This window comes from Phyllostomus discolor, chromosome 12 (genome assembly GCF_004126475.2).
Source record: "Phyllostomus discolor isolate MPI-MPIP mPhyDis1 chromosome 12, mPhyDis1.pri.v3, whole genome shotgun sequence".
NCBI classification, from domain to species: domain Eukaryota; kingdom Metazoa; phylum Chordata; class Mammalia; order Chiroptera; family Phyllostomidae; genus Phyllostomus; species Phyllostomus discolor.
Genome location: NC_040914.2, coordinates 28,089,840 through 28,110,902, shown reverse-complemented (window position 1 = coordinate 28,110,902; position 21,063 = coordinate 28,089,840). Strand labels below are relative to the sequence as shown.

General features: G+C 40.3%; 1 protein-coding gene across 1 annotated transcript; it reads right to left on the bottom strand.

Annotated features, from left to right (window-relative positions):
• Positions 1–6,983: 6,983 nt before the first annotated feature.
• On the bottom strand, positions 6,984–20,122 carry ZNF667 (zinc finger protein 667). The gene is given in 5 exon segments (XM_036012739.1): positions 6,984–9,233; positions 9,236–9,274; positions 17,436–17,472; positions 17,474–17,527; positions 18,854–20,122. Coding segments are annotated over 5 exon segments (1,782 nt in total). The 5' UTR covers positions 18,977–20,122; the 3' UTR covers positions 6,984–7,704.
• Between the last annotated feature and the right edge of the window lie 941 nt (positions 20,123–21,063).

Sequence of the window (21,063 nt, the reverse complement as noted above, 5' to 3'; positions counted from 1 at the left end):
GAAGCCACACACACTAAGATTCTAGGTTTGATTGTGTGAGAACTTTATTTAATAAAGTGTTTATATAGTCAAAGATAGTATAAATAAGAGGTTCAAACATCAGAATTAGAGGAAATAATTAACTCATAAAATTCATATCCTTAATATAGGAGTGCTCATATGATTACTTAGAAAATGACACTTCTCCCCATGGGCAAAGTGTATGAAGAGGCAACAGGTGACAGATGAACACATGGTAAGTAGTGAATCTCACTGGGATCACAAGAAATACAAGTTAAACCAATGAACTGCATTGCAAAAGCACATGGAAAGAGATACTTCTATGTGCTGGGTGAGGAGGTAGGAACTGTACAACCTTTGTGAAAGGCAGCTGTCAATATTAGAACTTTCATGGGGCAAACCAAGATTTTCTTTGCAGTTAAACACACAAGTGTATCTCTCCTTTATACCCAGTAAACAGATAAAACAATGTAAAAGGTATGAAACAAAAGCAGAAAAGAGGGTCATCACTGGACAAGTTACATTTCGCAAAAGGCAAAAGAGATCAGTGTTTATTCATGAGATGTAGCATGAGAAACTGCTAACCAAAATGTTCACATGTTAAGGGATTCAGTAATGGGGACCCATCTGCAAAGATCCCTGCAGAGGCTCAGGCTCTGAGTTGGCTTGTGTGGAGCCTGGGGGTACTGTGGAGGCAATGACAGGACTGTTACATGCTTTTCTACATGAAAGTTATGTTAATATCCCCTCCCAGCCTCTTCCCACTTCACCCTCTCTTCCATAAGTACACTGAATGGGACTCTTCACCTACAAAAATGACTTCCCATACAATAAAATCCTAAATATGAAGTAAATTAGCAAAAGTTAGAAGAAAATATAGTATATTTATGACTTTGATGTTGGACATATCTTTCTAAAATAGACAAAATGAAAGTCATAAAGGAAGATTAATGAGGTTAACATCAAAAGTTAGCATGCCTTCAAAGTTAAAAGGCAACAGAAAGGGAGATAATTAATACAAAGGGAGAGATGTAAGATATCAATAAATAAAGGACAACTAAGCAAGTATAAAAGTGGACAAAGGGTAAGGATGAGCAAAACTGACAAGAAATATGGGTAGTTGGTAAATGAGTTCCTGCTCACCTTTGCTAAATTTGTATTGAGATACAAATTTAAATAATGTAATCTTAAAAGTTGTTAGTGGTGGGGAGAAAAAGAGTACTCATCACAGCCACTTTGGAGGCACTGACGTTTTAAAAATGTTCACTATAGCTCCTTTGGAAGGCAGCATGGTCAGTATGTGAAACACTGGAAGAGGCATTAGTAGAAATACTAGCAGCTGTTTAAAAGAATGGACTGACTATTGATGTGGATTTAACTAAAAGACATTGATTGAAACAAGCAAATTTTTCAGAATACATAAGAGTATTATATATATTTTAAAGATTTTATTTATTTTTAGAGGGAAGGGAAGGGAGAGAGAAAGAGAGGGAGAGAAACATCAATGTGTGGTTGCCTCTCATGTGTCTCCCACTGGGGACCTGTCCTGCAATACAGGCATGTGCCCTGACTGGGAATCAAACCAGCAATCCTTTGGTTTGAAGCCTGTGCTCAATCCACTGAGCTATGCCAGCCACGGCATAAAAGTATTACATTTTTAAAATACATTCCTGATACATTTATGTAGGTATATGCTCAGAAAAAGTTCTGAATAGACACATTCAACCAGTACGTGTTTCTTTTGGGGCGGGGACTTCAATTGGATATTCTTGTCAAGAAAGAATTTAGTGTTAGTAATATTTGATGTTATAAACAAGAATGTAACATGATTCTAAAAGTTAAAGTACGAAAAAATGGAATGGACTTACCGTGACCTAGGGCAGCTACAGTGAGAGCAGCCTAAGCTGACGCTTTTTTGGAATTTGCAGAATCTCTCATTGACTCCCTATCCCTTCCCAGTAACATACAGAGATCCCAGTAACCCTTGCCATTTGGGGAAACAGATCTATAGTGAGAGTATCTGAAGAACTGCCTGCCATCTACTTAGGACAATCAACCATATAATTATTTTTTTTTAATCCTCACCCTTGGATATGTTTATTGATTTTAGAGAAGGGGGATTGGGAAGAGAGAAACATCGGTGTGAGAGAAACATCAATTGGTTGTCTCCCATATGCACTCCAATCAGAGATTGAACCTACAACCTTTTGGTGTATGTGATGATGCTCCAATCGAGCCACCTGGGTCAGGGGAGTACTGTCAAAGCCTTCCATAGAAGGCTGCCCTCATCAAAGGTGTCAGGTAGAGACACAACTACCAGGAAGTTAAGACTTTCATGAAGGATGGATCTGATCTATAAAGACAGTTGGCTTCAAGTAAGGAAACTTCATTTCCCAGTCCCTTCTGGTCTCTACAGAAGAGTGGTGAATTCATGAGAAGGCAAATTTGAATGTATGTATGAGGAACCTTTAAATGTATTTACTAACTTCTGAATTTTAAGTGGTGGAACCAAGGTGTCTCTATCTGCCCCTTCTTTGTGAAACCAGGGAAAAGCAACAAGAACAAGAATCAGATGTGGAAGCTCCATCTTGGATGAAGTTGAGACATAAAATTCTGAGCCTCAATGTCCACAAAGAAATGTTGCTAAATGTGGTAAGAATACTGGGAGGAAGCTGCTCTTGCATTTGAGAGCACAAAATTACTCCAAAGCAGTGGTGTATCTGGGCAACCCCCCCCCACCCAAAAAAAAAAACAAACACACACCTTGATTTCAGCCACAGCATTACTTTAAAAAGTCTGACTTTTCAAGTTTCCCTATCTCTGTTTAGTCTCAGTGGCAGGACAAGGACCAGATGGCTCAAGAAACAGAGTCTGAAAAGGGGATTTATTGTGTGACCGATTATGAGCAGAGACCGCAAAGTAAGGGCCAAATCCTTGCTGCTTTGATTGTGGGCCACAAAGTAGCAGTGTTAGCATCACTCGAGAATTTGTTAGGGTTCCAGAATCCTGGGCTCTAACCCTGACCTGATAATTTGAAATGTGCATTTTCATAAATCAGATTCCCCAGGTGATTTCAGTATGCAGTCTTGTTTGGGAACCACTGGACTAAAATTTCCTGCTACTCTAGATGACCGCCTGTTAATAAACAGCTACATTAGGAAGAACTCTACTCATTCCAAAAATTAAAGTTCTAGCCCTGCAGAGGCCCTATGAAATACTGTAGACTCAGCCTTATCCAACTTCCCTCTAAAATGGGGGGGGGGACAAAAAATAAATATGCCACCATCGTTAAAATAGGAAAAGTGATACCACCTCATATCACACACTATTCTAGTGTAATATAGCTCTGGCCTGGTGATTCAGTTGGTTTGGGCATCATCCCATACATGGAAAGGCTGCAGGTTCAGTTCCCAGTTGGGGTGTATACCTGGGTTGTAGGTTTGATTCCCAGTCAGGGTATACAGGGGAGGCAACAGTTCAGTGTTTCTCTCATTCTCTCTCCCTGTCCCCTGCCCATTCCTCTAAAATCTATAAAACGTATCTTCCAGGTGAGGAATTTTAAAAAGTGTAATAGGGAAACCACAATTAGGGACACACTAAAAGAACATGGCAGGATCTTTGGCACCCTCTGAGAAGAGGAATGTAATGGAGAAAAAGCAAGCAGAAGGAACTGAAAAACCTTGCTAATATGTCCCAACTTGGTGGGCAAGATGTAGCACTGGGTGAAGGTACCTAAAATTCCTCTAAGAATCCTTCATTCTACATAGATATTAGTTTAAATAGCAAAGGCAAGTTATCAGTATCTATTAAAATATGTCTGTCTTTTGATCCAGTAATTCATTCTCCAAAAACATTGGTAAAACCGTACAAAAGTGCCCTTGCTGGTGTGGCTCAGTGGACTGAGTGCCCACCTGCAAACCAAAGTCGCCAGTTTGATTCTTGGTCAGGGCACATGCCTGGGTTTCGGACCAGGTACCCAGTTGGGGGTGTGCGAGAGGCAACCGATCCATATCTTGCACATTGGTGTTTCTCTCCCTCTTTCTCCCTCCCTTCCTCTCTCTCAAATAAATAAAAATCTTAAAACAAAAAAACTTACAAAATATATGTACAAGGATGTTAATTGAAATGTTGTTTGAAAACAGATTCTTGACCCCTAGTGATCCCTTCCTTCACAAAATGCTTATTTGGGATCTGCACTTCTGGTGAAAATGAAATTTGAGGGAATAGTTTACCCTTCCACCTAAAATGTTAAAAAACTGAACAAAATACATAAAACCTTGGTGTTTAAGAGACTCGGGACATCTGGTAATGAGAGATCCTTGGGACATGGGACACTAATGAGGTGAGTGCTGTGCTATGACCTCCCCAGGGAGCTGCATGTGGAATTTCCAAGTTGCAGTGTTTCCAAGTGGAGGAGATGGAGCTGGGATTCCAGGAGACTGAGGTGGTTACACCTCGCAGGATAAAGTGCCTGAGTGCTCTTAGAGAAAAAACAAATAGACATCTGCAAAATTTTTACCTGAGTAAACTATGGTATTTATCAGAATAGTTAACAGAACACATGTGTGGAAGTTACCTGAAGTCAAGGAAAGGACTGATAGAACTAGAAGAAGAAACAGACAAATCCATGATGGTAAGAGATTTTGAATGCATCTCTCAACAGAACAAGTAGAAAATCAGTAAGGATATTGAAGACTTAAACAACACTATCAACCAACTTGACCTAATTGACATTTTGAAATGATTCCACCCCAGAACAGAATATACTACACATTCTTTTCAAATGCACCCAGCACATTTACCAAGAAAGACCATACTGCAGGCCTTACAACTTGTCTTGATAAATTTAAAAAGGTTCAAGTCATACAAAATGTTCTTGTGACCAGAATTAAAATAGAAATCAGTAACAGAAAGATAATTAGAAAATCCCCAAATATCTGGACCTAAATAGCCCAATTTTTAGTAACCCATGGGTCAAAAGAGAAACCAAAAAATGAAATATAGAAAGTATTTGAATTGAATGAGACATAGAACATTGAATATCAAAATGTGTACTGCTGTATTTAAAAGGAAATATAATAGTACTAGCTGCTTAAGTTTTAAAAGAAAGCTCTCAAGTCCATTACTTCAATTTCCACCTTAATAAGCAAAAACCTTAACAAATTTGATTTTTTTCTCTAAAAATCAAATAAGCAAAGAGCAATGAACACCAGAAATTAGCATAAGAATATAAATAATAAACATAATAAAAATCAACCTTGGAGATTTTTAAATGATTTTATAGAACTGATGTGAAAAGTTTTAGTTTTTGATGTGAAAAGTTTAAATAAAAAATTGTCATGCCTTATACTGCATGTATGATCACACTTCACAAATGTGGTTGTTTTCCTCAGTTGTGGTCAAAGTTAGAGAGACCTAACCCATGTGGACATACATTCCACGAAGTTCTCTTAACAAGATATGGGTGTTTTTTATCCCCCACACCCACCTTGTTTTTGTCCATGTGTCCTTCATACTTGTTCCTGCAAACCCTTCCATTTTTCCCCTGAAATTCCCTCCCCTCTCCCCTCTGGTCACTGCCAGCCTGTTCTCAATTTCAGTGTCTTTGGTTATATTTTATTTGTTTGTTTTGTTGATTAGGTTCCTATTAAAGGTGAAATCATATGGCATTTCACACCAGTCAGAATGGCCATCATAAACAAAGCAACAAATAACAAGTGCTGGAGAGGTTGTGGAGAAAAGGGAACCCTAGTTCACTGTTGGTGGGATTGCAGACTGGTACAACCACTATGGAAAACAGTATGGAATTTTCTCAGAAAACTAAAAATGGATCTGTCTTTTGACCCAGCAAGTCCACTGCTAGGATTATATCCTAAGAACCCTGAAACACAAATCCAAAAGAACCTATGCATCCCAATGTTCATAGCAGCACAATTTACAATAGCCAAGTGCTGGAAGCAAACTAGGTGCCCATCAGCAAGTGAATGGATCAAAAAACTATAGTACATTTACACAATGGAATTCTATGCAGCAGAAAGAAAGAAGGAGCTCCTATGCTTTGTGACAGCATGGATGCAACTGGAAAGTATTATACTAAGCAAAAGATAAATACCATATGATATGTGTGCTTTAAAAATGGCTTTTGCAGCCCTGTCCAGGTAGCTCAGTTGGTTAGAGCACTATCCTGATACATGAAAATTGCATGTTTGATCCCTGGCCCTGATCAGGGCACATACAATGAATGCATAAATAAGTGGAACAACAAATCAATGTTTTTTCTCTCTTCCTCTTTTTCTCTAAAAATCAATTAAAAATTTAAAAAATAGCTTTTGCAGAGGTAAAATGTACACAGAAGCACCCAACTGTATATAACCCACTTGCAAAAAAGAACTCTGATTTCAATTCTTACATATTTTGCACAAGCTAGAAAGAGACTGGACACTATTATGGTGAACAGCTCACAGGGGAATAGCCTGGTACACAAATCCAGGGGTTTTCCTATATATTCACCAGTTCAGTTGCTATAACAAAATACCACAAACTGGGGTCTTAAACAACAGACATTTCTTTCTCATGGCTCTGTAGGCTGAGAGGCCAAGACCGGGGTGCTAGCATAGTTGGGTGCTGTGGAGTGTTAGCTTCCTGGCTTATAGACAGCTGTCTTCTTTCCAGCTTATAGACAGTTCTGTCCTGACCTGGCAAAGAGAGAAAGTGAATCTCTGGTGTCCCTTCTTTTAAAGACATGAATCCCATCATGACGGCTCCACCCTCATAACCTCATCTAACTCCAATTATTCTTCAAAGGGTCCACTTCCAAATACCATCACTTTGGGAGAAAGGCTTCAACCTATGAATTTGGAGGAGAAACATTCAGTCCACGAGGCCCCATTCTCCATCAGGTACTTACTGCATGCCAGTGTTCTTACTTGAAAATACCAACGTTCATATAAATATAGACGTTCATATAAATAATATAAAAATTTATTTTTAAATAAAACAAATAATTTCTGCTCGGCAGTTCCTTGGTCTTCAGTGTATCCTGTTTCCACCTTACTCCCACTCCCCGCACCCCCTTCACCATTACCCTGTCAGGCTTGTTAGGTTTTTCACATCACAAAGGTCATAAAATTTCCCATCTATGGAGATAGTATCGTGATGTCTCTTTGTCCCACACAATTGTGTCATTTTTACCCATTCAAGAATTCACTCTTCTGTATTATCACCCACAAATTTCTGTCAGCTGAAAGTGACATCCTAGTTTTCCAGGAAGTCCCTTATATGTGATAGTTCTAGTTCTAAGGAACAAACCCTAAACTCTTTCTTCACATGACATTAAATCAGGTTCAAAGCCCCACCCACAAAAATGGACTTTACAATTCTACCTTGTTGTATATGACCAACAAAATAGCTTTAAAACTACATTGGAAAAAAAGCCATCAGTGATTCTTATCAAATAAAGAATCTTTATGGAAAACGAAGGATCCAATCATCTGAGCTTGATTAAGACCTATGATTAGGTCACTGCCTCAGTTAATTTCAAATTCTCAGGTCAAAATCACCAAGGACTTTTGTTGTTTGGCTTTCAAAGTGGGATGCATCATCAAATGATCCCATTTTTGCAAAATTTTTGTTAGAGACAAATGTCTTTTCCTCATGCCTCTGTCACTGCTACTTTGAGCCTCAGTCTTTGCTTTTATAACAATATTAGGCTTTTTGTGCTGAATGGGTACTTTGATGTCGAATCAGGAATGAGCTCCAACTATATGTCTTCCCACATTTACTACATGCATAGGGTTTCTCTGAAGAATGACTTCTCTGATGTCGGATAAGGTCCCAGCCACTGCTGAAGGCCTTCCCACACTGGTTACATTCATAGAGTTTTACTCCAGTATGACTTCTTTCATATAGAATAAGGGATGTGCGTTGACTAAAGCCCTTCCCGCATGTTTTACACGTGTATGGTTTCTTTCCACTGTGAATTCTTTCATGTTGGGCGAGGTGTGCACTCTGGCTGAAGGCCTTTCCACACTGATCACATTGATATGGTCTGTCTTCAGTATAAATTCTCTTATGTTGAGTAAGAGATATTCGATGGCCAAAGGCCTTCCCACATTCTTCGCATTGGTAGGGTTTTTCTCCAGTATGAATTCTCTGATGTTTAATAAGAAATGACTGGAAGCCAAACACTTTACCACATTTATTGCATTTGAAAGGTTTCTCTTCAGAATGAATGTTCTGATGAATTTTAAGGTTGGTAGTTTCAGAAAACATCTTCCCATATTCCTGACATTCAAACAGTTTCCTTTTCCTTGTATGAACTTTCTGGTGTTGAAGAAGGGATGAGTGCCAATTATAGACCTTCCCACATTTGTTGCATCTGTACAGTTTCTCTCCATTATGAATTTTTAGATGTAGAATAAGGGCTGAAAGCCACCTGAAGACATTCTGACATTCATCACATATGTAAGGTTTTTCTGAAGCATGAATTCTCTGATGAAGCATAATGGATGAAATCCTATTAAAGGATTTTCTGCATTTTCTACATTTATAGGGGTTCTCTAAAAGGTAACTTCCCTGCTGACTTAAGGCCCTCTCACTCTCATGGGTTTTCTCTCCAGTGTGAATTCTTTTATGTACAATAAGGACTGACCTCTTACTGAAGCCTCTTGCACATTTACTGCATTTACATATTGTCTTTCCATTTTGAGTCTTCCTATGAAGTAAAAGAGATGACCTTTGAATGAAGGCTTTCCCACACTTTCTGCACCAGGGGGTATTCTCCACAAGGTGGATTTTCTGATGTAGACTGAGGGATGGGCACTGACTGAAGGCCTTCCCACAGCCAAAGGTTTACTTTCCATCATGCATTTTCTCATGGACATTCATGGTTATTCTTTGAATGAAGCTTTCCCCACACTTACCACATTCATGGCTTTTCCTTCCACTGTGAATTCTCTGATGAAGGATGAGGGCTGAGTCCTGTCCGTAGGCTTTTCTACAATTACTATATTCATAAGGCTTCTCTTCAGTATGAGAATTCTGATGGAGTTTAAAACATAAACTTTGACTAAAGATTTTCCCACTGTCATTATATTTTAAAGAATTCTTCCCTGGATGCACTTTCTTGGGTTTTATTAGGACTGAATTTTTCTTGCAGCCTCTCTTTCCTGGGGGACCTTTTCATGCTACAGAAAATGGTTTCTGATAGATGCATTGCTTAGGTTTGTTGTAATGTTTGGACGTAACTTCTTGGTCTTGCATTTAAACTCTGAGTCTGCAAGATACCAAAAATTAAATATTTATTTTTTTAAAAATTGTCATGTAAATAGGTAAGTTGAACTGACATAGAAAGTATCTTAGAATATTAAGTGAAGAATTAGTTCGTCAAATGTTACTGCAAGACTGATCCCATTTTATATGTTGAAAATATCAGAAAGCTGTGCATCTAAATAGAAAGCATCCTTTCTGGGAAAAGTACTGATATAGTATTTTCCTTCATTCTGATTTTTGTCATTGTTTTTGAAGTGTACATGTTCCTTTTGAATATAAAAATTAAAGGTGGTCTGAAGTTGTGAGTTATTAAGCTGAATATAAAAATTAATAGTCATTTAAGATAACTAAAGTAGCTCTCTGAAATGCTAAAAGAGTGGTGAGAATTGTAAAGTATTAGAAGAGGAATTTAAAACTACTTGAACCTTTTTGATATTTTGCCCAATTAAGGTCAGGAAAAAATAAAACTGTGAAAATGAATTTCATTAGGCTGATTAAATTTGAGGCAGGGTAGGCTTTTTAACTAAATTCTGATTTTTGCAAGAGCCATTGGCAACTCTCTTTTGAAGAGAGAAACCACTAATCTCAAATTCTTTAGTCTGAAAATGTACTGTGTTTTTTGGACCATAAGATGCACCCAGGTTTTAGAGGAGGAAAATAGGAAAAAAAATTTGAAGCAAAAAATGTGGTAAAATATTTACTAACATAAATAACATAATATTTCACCAATGTAAATGTAAACAGAACTCAACAGCAGTATTAACAACCATTATTCCTCACAAATTGGGGGAAGGGGTTGCGTCTTATAGTCCGAAAAATATGGTACTTCAAAAGTGAAAGAGAAGAAAGACAAACACTGAGGGACTTTGTTACCAGCAGACTGCCCTGCAGGAAATGTTAAAAAGAGGTTCACATATAGAGAAGGAAAACAGTAGAGATCCGAAATTGGGATGTACAGAGAGACAGGAAGAATACCAAAAAAGGAATAATGAAGGCAAAAACCCCTCTTATTTTTCTTATTCTTAATTGATCTAACAGAGAATGGTATGTTCAAAACAATAATATAAGAATGTATTCGATTATGTATTTTTATGCATTTATTTAAATGAAGTGAATGAAAACAATGATACTGGGAATGAGAGGAAGCAATTGGCTTTATTTTGTTGTTATAAGGTACTCATGCTACCCATGAAGTAGTACAATGTTATTTGAAAGTAGATTTGAGTTAGTTGTAAAAGTATGTTTTAAACTCAAGGGCATCCACTAAAAAAAAAAAACACACACGCGCGCACACACACACACACACACACAAAAGGCAGAAGAGGAGTGGATGGCAAAAGGAGAAACAAAGAACAAAGATAACAAAAAGAATAGTAACAAATACGGTACCTATATATTCATTTCTGATATTATATATCAACTATATCAATAATCACCATGAATGTAAATGGTCTCACTGCACCAATTAAAAGAGACTGTCAGTGTGGATCAAAACACAGGAACCAGGGACTTCCGGCAAGATGGAGGAATAGGTGGACGCACCGTACCTCCTCGTACAACCAAGATTAGAAAACCAATAATTTACAACAATAATTTACTATCAGAATAACACCCAGATCCGGCAGAGGATTTATCTGAATGGAAGTCGGGCAGCCAAGAAGTTGAAGTAGACGCGTTCATCCAGAAAGACGAGCCAGCGGGCGCGGGGCTGGCTCGGGTCGGCGGTGCACGGAGGTCGGGGGAAGGTTTGGCGCGAAATCAGCGCAAAAGCCATCTGGCGCGCAAGAAGGCAGCGGTGATCCCTGAGTACGCAAGCTGCGGCTGGCAGACCCAGAGGGGTAGCAATTGTGGACCAGAGCAGAACTCATGGCCCGGAAGCCCAGACAAGGGTCTGAGTCCAGGAGAACGGAACTACCGCCATTGTTTTCTCCCGTCCTGCTCCCGCCCCGCCCCCACATATAACGTCACAATCTAGCGACCGGGGTGCCCAGCCCCGGTGAGCACCTAAGGCTCCGCCCCCCACCATAACAAGAGCAACCAGACCGGGAAAAAAAAAAAAGGAGAGACAGGGGGAAAAAAAACCATGTTTTCAACAGAGCAGATCAGTCCCCCAGGACTCATCCTTTTGAGTGACCAAGAATTAGCCAATCTATCAGATGTACAGTTCAAAACACTGGTGATCAGAAAGCTCACGGAACTGGTGGATTTTGGACGAAATTTAGATGAAAGAATGCAGATTACCATAAAACAGATGCAGGAAGACACACGGAGGAGAGCCAATAGTGAAAGGAAGGAATATGAGTCTCAAAACAATACAGTGGACCAGAAGGAAGATAGAATCAACCAAGCGGGAAAGCATGATGAAATAAGAATTCAAAAAATTGAGGAAAAGATTAAGAGCATCCAAGACACCTTTAAACGTTCCAATATCCGAATTATAGGGGTACCAGAATCGGAAGGGGAAAAGCAACAGATTGAGCACGTATTTGAACAAATAATAAAGGAGAACTTCCCCAATCTGGCAAAGGGAACAGTCTTCCAAGAAATCCAAGAAGCTCAGAGAGCCCCAAAGAAGTTGGACACAAGAAGAAACACACCAAGGCACATCATAATTACATTAGCCAAGATAAAAATGAAGGAGAGAATCCTAGAAGCAGCAAGAGGTAAGGGGACAGTCACCTACAAAGGAGTTCCCATCAGACTGTCAGCTGATTTCTCCGAAGAGACCTTACAGGCAAGAAGGGGCTGGAAAGAAATATTCCAAGTCATGAAAGACAAGGACCTACATCCCAGATTGCTTTATCCAGCAAAGCTCTCATTTCGAATGGAAGGGCAGATAAAGTGCTTCTCAGATAAGGTCAAGTTAAAGGAGTTCATCATCACCAAGCCCTTATTTTATGAAATGCTAAAGGGGCTTATCTAAGAAAAGAAGATAAAGAAAAGACATGTATAGTAAAAGGACAGCAAACTCACAAATATCAACAACCACACCTAAAGCAAAACCAAAAGAAACTAAGTAAACAATTAGAACAGGAACAGAACCACAGAAATGGAGGGCACATGGAGGGTTAGCAGCAGGGGGGTGGGAGGAAGAGAGAGGGGGAAAAGGTATAGAGAATAAGTAGCATAGAATGTAGGTTGAAAATAGATAGAGGGAGGGCAAGAATAGTACGGGAAATGTAGAAACTAAAGAACTCATAAGTATGACACATGGACATGAACTAAAGGGGGAAATGTGGGTGGGAGGGGGGTACAGGGGGGAGGGGAGAGAAGGGGGGAAATGGGACAACTGTAATAGCATAATCAATAAAATATATTAAAAAAAAAAACACAGGAACCAGCCCTGGCTGGTGTTGCTCAGTGGATTGAGTGTCGGCTTGCAAACCAAGGGGTTGCCAGTGCCAGTTGGATTCCAAGTCAGGGCACATGCCTGGGTTGTGGGCCAGGTCCCCACTTGAGGGTGCATGAGAGGCAACCACAGATTGATGTTTCTTTCCCTCTCTTTCTCACTGCCTTCCCCTCTCTAAAAATAAACAAGATCTTAAAAAGCAAACAAACCTAGGAATGAACTGTATGTTCTATATAAGAAACCCACTTTAGATATAAAGATATATGAGAATACCCTGGCTGGCGTAGCTCAGTGGATTGAGCTTGGGCTGCGAACCAACGTGTCACAGGTTCAATTCCAAGTCAGGGTACATGCCTGGGTTGCAGGCCATGACCCCCAGCAACCACACATTGATGTTTCTCTCTCTCTCTCTCTCTCCCTCTCTCTCTTTCTCCCTCCCTTCCCTCTCTAAAAATAAATAAATAAAATCTTTAAAAAAAAGATATATGAGATTAATAGTAAATGGATGGAGAGAAATATACCATGCTAATATTAATCCTAAGAAAGTAGTAGTTATATCAATTTCAGACACAGCATATTTAAAAACAAGAAAAGTTAGCATAGATAAAGAGCGGTGTTACATAGTGATAAAGAAGTCTATTCTTCAGGAACATGTAACAATTCACAATGCATGTGCCTAACTCAGCATCAACCTAACTGAGACAAAAACTGATTGACCTGCCAGGAGAACCAGACACATCTACTCTCATAGCTGGAAGCTTCAGTAGCCCTCTCAGAAATGGACAGCTCCAGCAGGCAGTAAGGACTCAACCACACCATCATTTATTGGGTATAATTACTGCTACAGACAACTTCAGCCAACAACAGCAGAACCATATTCATTTCAAGCCCCCATAGAGTAGTCACCAAGGCAGAGCACATTCTGGACCATAAAATACACCCTAACAAATTCAAAAGAGCGGAATCATATAATGTCTGTTCTTGGACTACAACAGAATTAAACTAGAAATCAGTGACAGAAAGATCACTGGAAAATCCCCAATTACTTGGAGATTAAACAACACACTTCTAAATAACACATGTATTAAAAATAAATCTCAAGAGAAATTAAAAAATATTTTGACCTAAATGAAAATAGAAACATAACTCATCAAAATTTGTGGGATGCAGTGAAACCCATGCTTAGTGGGAAATTCCTAGCATTGGATGCATCTTTAGAAAAGAATACCTAAAATTAATAACCTAAGTTGCTCCCTTAGAAAAGTAAAAAAAGAAAAACAAATTAAATCCAAAGTCAGAAGAAAATTAAAAGATTTTTTCAATAAATATACTGCCAACCCTCTACATCCCTGGGTTGCACATCCATGAATTCGACCAGCTGAAGATCAATATAGCTACAGTATTTTTGATCTATGGTTGGAACTTGCAGATATGCAGGGTCAACTTAAGTTACATGCGGATTTTCAACTATGCAGGGAGTTGATGCCCCTGACCCCTATGTTGTTCAAGGGTAACTGTATTAGCAAACTGAATTCAACAGCATGTGAAAAGGATCATACACACAAGCAAGTGGAATTTATATCTGGACTGCCAAGATAGTTGAAGATGGAAAATCAATCTCCATAACACATCACATTAACAAATGAAGGACAAAAACCACATGATCATCCCACATGATGCAGGAAAAAAGCTCCTCACAAAATTCAACAATCTTTCATAATGAAATCACTCAACAAACTAGGACTAGAATAAAACTATCTCAATATAATAAAAGCCATAAATAAAAAGCCCACAGCAAATATCACAGGAAACAGGAGAAAGACTGAAACCTTTCCTTCAAGACCAGGAACAAGGCAAGGATGCCCATTTTCACCAGTACTATTCAACACAGCACTGGAACTTCTAGCCAGAACAATTAGACAAGAAAAAGAAATACAAGACATTATAAAAAATAAAATTTTCTCTGTTCACAGATGACATGACTTTAAAAATTCCACACACAAAAACTATTAGAACCAATAAATAAATTCAGTAAGGTGATAGGATATAAAATCAACACTCCAAGGTCAGTTACATTTCTATACATTAACAATGACCACTCCAGAAAGTAAACTGAGAAAACAACTCTATTTACTATAAAATCAGAAAGATATTAGAAACAAATTTAATCAAAGAGATAAAAGATGTATAAACTGAAAACTACAAAAGATTGCTAAAAGCAACCAAAGAAGATATAGCTAAAGGGAAAGATATATGCTTGTGGATTGGAAGACTTAATATTGTAAAACTGACCAAATGATTGAAGTGATCTACAGATTCAATGCAATCCCTTCCAAAATTCCAATGACATTTTTTGCAGAAATAGATAAAAAGTCCTAAAATTCATATGGAATCTCAAGGGACTCTGAGTAACCAAAATAGTCATGAAAAAGAGGGATAAATTGGGAGGCCTCAAACTTCCTGATTTCAGAACATACTACAAAGCGACAGTAATTAAGATGGTGTGGTAGTGGCATAAGGACAGACATATAGAACAATAGGAATAGAGAGCCCAGAAACAAACCCTTGCCAATCTGGTCAAACAATTTTCAGAAAGAGTGCCAAGACTGCACAATGGGAAAGGGCAGTGTCCTCCACAAATGGTGCTGAGAAAATGAGATACCTACATGCATAAGAATAAAGTAAAACTCGTACTTTCCACCAAATACAAACACTAGCTACAAATGGATTAAAGACCTACATATAGGATCAAAAATTATTAACCCTAGAAGGGTTAACCCTATTAACCCTAACCCCCTAGAAGAAAACACAAGGGAGAAATTCCAGGATTTTGGATTTGGTACTGATTTTTTAGATATGACACCAAAAACACAGGGAACAAAATAAAAAATAGACAACTAGGACAACATCAGACTTAACTTCTGCATGAGAGGAAACAATGAACAGTGAAGAGGCAACCTGAGGAATGGGAGAAAATAACTGCAAATCTGGTAAGGGGTAAATATTCAGAATACATACGGAAATTCTACAACTCAACAACAAAAGAAAACCCTACTAAAAATGGGCAAAGAACTTTAACAGACACTTCTCCAAAGAAGACAAATGGCCAGCACATGAAAAGACACTCAACATCACTAATCATGAGGGAAATGCAAATCACACCCACAATGTCACCCCACACCCATAAGGATGGCCACCATAAACCAAATAAAATCAACAGAAAATAACTGTTGGCAAGATGAGAAGTCCAAACTCTTGTGCACCATTGGAGGAAGTGAAAAATTGTGCAGCCATTGTCAAAAACAGTATGGAGGTTTCTCAGAAAACTAAAACTAGAACTACCATACAATCCGGTGACCCCACTTCTGGGTACATATCCAAGGGAATTGAAATCAGGATCTCAAAGTGATATCTGTACACACATGTTCACTGCAACATTATTCACAATAGCAAGCAGTGGAAGCATTGACAGATGAATGGATTTAAAAACTGTGGTCCAGTCATCCCTCAGTATCCTCAGGGGATTGATTCCAGGTCCCGTATGGACTCTAAAATGCATGGATGCTCAAGTTCCTTATATAAAATGACAATATTTACCATATAAACTACACAATCCTCCTGTAAACTTTAAACTATCTCTAGATTATGTATTATATCTAAAACAAATGCTGTGTAAACAGTTATTATTATACTGTACTATTCAGAGAATAATGACAAGGAAAAAAGTCTGCACTATTTAATACAAGTGCAACCATCGTATGACGCAACATATTTTTCAAACATTTTCAATCCACAGTTGGTTAAAACCATGAATGTGGAATAGGATATGGAGGATGGGCTGAACATACATACAATAGAACATTACACAGCCTTTAAAAAGAAGGAAATGCTGCCACATGCTATGTCATGAATGAACCACGAGGACATTAAGCTCAGTAAAAGAAGCCAGTAAGTAAAGGTCCAATATTGTATGATTCTATTCACATGAAGTACCCACAGTTGTCAGAATCGTAGAAAGAGAGCAGAATGCGGGTGACCAAGGGCACAGACTTTCAGTGTTGCAAGATGGACAAGTTCTGGAGATCTGCTGCATGACAACGTGTATATATAACTGTACATTTAAAAATGGTTAGGATTGTATACTTAATGTTATGCTCCACCCCCACAATTAAAAAACCTCACAGAAGTGTTAAAAAAAGACCCCCACAAAAATCCACACAACTTGACCAACCAAAGAGGAATCTGTTAGAAAAGGGAATGAGTTCTTACAAAGTAGTGAAAATGAACAGTTATGGAAAAGACTTTTGATTTGAGGAATGAAGAAGATGAACATTGGGACATTATCATTACAGGTGCTATCATTAAAGAGGTCGGAATGCACTTTCTCTGAGGGTAACTATGGAAGCCGAGGCAGGGAAAGTGGCAGGTAGAAATGAGGGTGTTAAGATCTCAGCTCCTGAGATGAGAAGTTGGGGTTCACACCCAGCTCTGCTGCTACCTCCTAGCTGGGCAACCTGGGGCAAGTCACTAAAGCTCTCTGGTCCTCAGTTTCCTTGTCTACAAAGTAATACCAATAGTTCCTGCCTCACAGCATTGTTGGGAGAAACATGTGTTTACAGGGGTGGCTGGAACCCAGTAAAGGTTTATAAAATGTTAGTTATTCTCCCTTGGTGGAGGGGATGGATCACACTGCAGAGACTTAACTTTCTGCCCAGGAGGTGGGGAAGCAGCTCTCAGGTATTACCTCACAGGGTGGCCCCCTCCCAATGGCATGTGCTCTTACACAGAACTTCTAAGCCCTGGCTCTGTCACTCACCCAGGCCCCTGCGTCTTCTCACTGGCTCCATCCAGGAGCGCTATCCCCTTCTCCAACAAGGTGGTCACATTTGGCCTCTGATAAGAAAAGTCCTGGAACAGGACAAACATAGGAATTGAATATGATGTGGGTGCCATGACATCAGAGCTGAGCCTTGTATCAAAAGCCAGGTTGGAGGCTCATCAGCACAAAGGGAGCCCAGAGGACCAGAAGGGCAGTCAGAGAATGAGGGGGGTGAAAATCCAGGCACAGGCAGCAGTTTTTCCTTCCTAACTCTACAAAGCTGGCTGTTTCCCTGAAAAGCAGGAGCAGAAACTCCTGAGGCTGGCCACTGAGCTGCTGCCTTTCGGCTCCTGACGCCCCTTCTGTCTGAGCTGTTTTTGACACGGAGGCTCCGCAACCCACACCTCTCCTTCACCAGCCACGCCCTGGGAGCATCCACTGGTAGGGGCTCTGGTGGTTTCAATTTCTGCTTTACTCTTTCCCATCCACCCCCAGAACCAGGCTCATCTTGCCCTGTCAGGAGTGCAGAACCAGGCAATGTGACCCAATCCTCCTACACAAGGTTGTGTCCCCCTGAGTCCTGAAAGCTCTAGGCTCTCCCCTTGCCCTGGGAGGGTGGCTATGTCCTGCCTTACCACCTCTGTGTCACTCTAGGGTACACTAATCACCTTTTACCAGTACCTGTAGATTCATGATATTAAACTCTGTCTTCACACAAGTGAGGTGTCCTCAAAAACTTACATACACAGCTACTATATGACCAGCAAGCAATTCTACTCGTAGCTACATACCCAAATGAAAATATGCATCCATACAAAAACTCATACACAGATGTTTAGAGCAGTATATTCATAAGAGCTGTGGAGTGGGAACAGCCTGAATGCCCATTCACTGATGGATGGAGAAACAAATGCGATCCATCCACAGAGTGGAATGTTACTCAGCCATAAAAAGTAATGAGGCACTGATACCCAGTATCGGTGGATGAACCTTGAAAACATGGTGGTCAGTGACAGAAGCCAGACACACAGGCCACATACTGTGTGACTCCATTTCTATGAAAGGCCAAGAACAGGCAAGTCCATAGAGACAGAGAGTGGAGGAGTATTTGCCTCATTTGGGGGGATTAGTGGGCAGGGGAAAAGGAAGAGTGATGCGAACGGGCATGGGGATTCTTTGGGGGAGGGGGGTGGCAGGATGTTCTAAAATGACTGTGCTGATGGACACACACTCTGCCAATACAATTAAAACCACTGAGTTGGACACTCGATATGGGTGAATTATACAGTGTGTGAATTGTATCTCAATAAAGCTGTTAAAAAGAAAACAAACCCAGACTGGAGTGGCTGCTGTTTTCCAGGCCAGACTTGGCTGGTTCCCATCCCTCAAAGGGCATCTGTGGATTATGGGGGAGCCTTACGGAGAGAGACCAGGTGCTGGTAGTTCTCCAGTGTGACGTCTCTGTACAGATCCTTCTATATGGGGCTCAGCCCCTCCCACTCCTTCAGGGAGAAGTAGACGGTCAAGTCCCCAAACATCACTGGTGCCTGAAATGGAAAACCCCCATCCTGTCATGGTAGGCTTGAGTTCCCACATGCCTGCAGCAGACAGAGGACTTGTCTCAAACACAGGAGAGACAGGGCCAGGGAGCTATGTGGGACACATCTGGGGGTGCTGAGACCAGAAGGGGCAGGTACATTAACATCAATGCAACACAACGCAGCATGATATGTAAGACTGCGTTGTATAAAAAGCGTATTACATAGAAACAAAACAACATTAGTAGCTTAGCTCTGGAGAGCAACAGAGTCCACCTGTGCCTCAGCAGGTCCAGCCTGGGCAGGCACCTCCATCATAGGAAATCGGGGGCTGTCACCTTCCCTGTGGGGAGGGCATTTCTCCCAATGATGCTAGCAGAGACCCTTGAGGTGCTGAACCAACAGGGGAGTGGTCATGTGCACACTGAGAAAAAAGGAGAGTGGGCCCTTCTCAGCTCCCACCCTCTGTGGTGATGGGAGGAACTTGGGGATCAGGTCTTGGTTATGACTCTACTGGGCAGGAAGTGTCCCTGGAGGAAAAGTAAATGGTCCACAGCTCACAAGACAAACCTTTCCAAAGGAAGAGAAAGGGCTGCTTACCTTGGCCTTGGCCTTTCCTCCTGCAGCAGGTATCCTTTTTTCCCCTCCAAGAGTCCTCACCTGGGGAGGGGCAGCAAGCCGGGAAGGTGGGGCTGCAGGAGAACAGAGGTCAAGAGGCTCATTGGCCTTCTGGGTGACCCTGGAGTCTCTATAAGAACCGCAGGCATGCCACCAGCCAGTGTGACAAGTATGCCCTGGAAACAAGGCTCATGCAACTAAGAAACAGAGTGTTTGATTTTACATTATTTCTGTGAGTTTATTATTAAAATATGAAAATTACCAAATTAAAATTTATTTTTAAACTAAAATTGAAAATGGATTCATTTCAGCTACTGTAAAACTTTAAGGTATGTTCAGAACAACTGGGGTGTGTGAATATACTTCTCAAATGATAAACTTTATGAAATTTAAATACAGAACAAATATCTGCAGTGAACACGACACAACTGGATGGAGGGGCACTGCATGCAAGACACACACTGGCTTTGAAGACTCATACGAGAAAAAGCATGTAAACTGTATCACTGGTAACTATTTAGACTGATTACAAGCTGAAACTATAATGTTTCAGATGTACTGAGTTAAATAATAAAATCCATTATTAAATTAACTTTAATGATTAATTGGTTTTGTCTTTTACTCTTCTCCACATGGCTCCTGGAAATTTTAAATTGTCTTGCACTGGTGGCAGGAGACAGCACTGCCCTGCCTTATGGAGTCTACACCATTCTGCCACTCCAGTTTGCTCACAGCACCCATTGCTCCCCACCAATGTGTGTGGTTGCAAGGGTTCCTGCAAGGACGGGCTCCACCAGGCAGGCGTCTGACTCCTTCTCACTGCCCCGCTCCTGGGCTGACAGCGCCAGCACAGAGCAGTGCACAGGGAATCTGTGTAGACTGACTCAGGGACCAGCTCTGAATGCTTCTGGCCCACCGATGGTCAGTGGCAGTGTCAAGTGCTCCATGCAGAGACCGAATCACAGAGCACTTCTGCCTGCAGTCACCCCAAGCCCTCTGAACTTGTCTTCTGCAGAAGGGCCGGTCTGTAAAACACAGACGTGGGGTATGCATTTTATTCCTCATCCCCACTGAAAAATCTGAAATCTACAGAAAGTGCGAATACCTGAGCAGTCTTCATCCAATATTCACATTTTCTTCACTTAAAAAGAATTGAAGAAAGCAAGCTAAAAAATAAAACAAAAAAAAGTAAAATAAATCATTTTAAAGTAAATTGTGGCCAAGATGGCAGCTCACCTCTAAATGCTTCAGCCGCATGTCTGGAGAGCACCATCATCACACCCTGCACCAACAACAGTGGACATGTTGTAGAAAGCTCTGAGATTGTTCTCTGAGTGAGGTACAGCCAGAGGCAGTCTGGGAAATGGAATTACAGGTGTTTCCCTCTTTCAATGTTCAAGTTCTTTTCTCCCTTGAGAGTGGGGGGAAGGGACGAGGAATCAAACCAAGACCATAATTCAGTTCTGAGT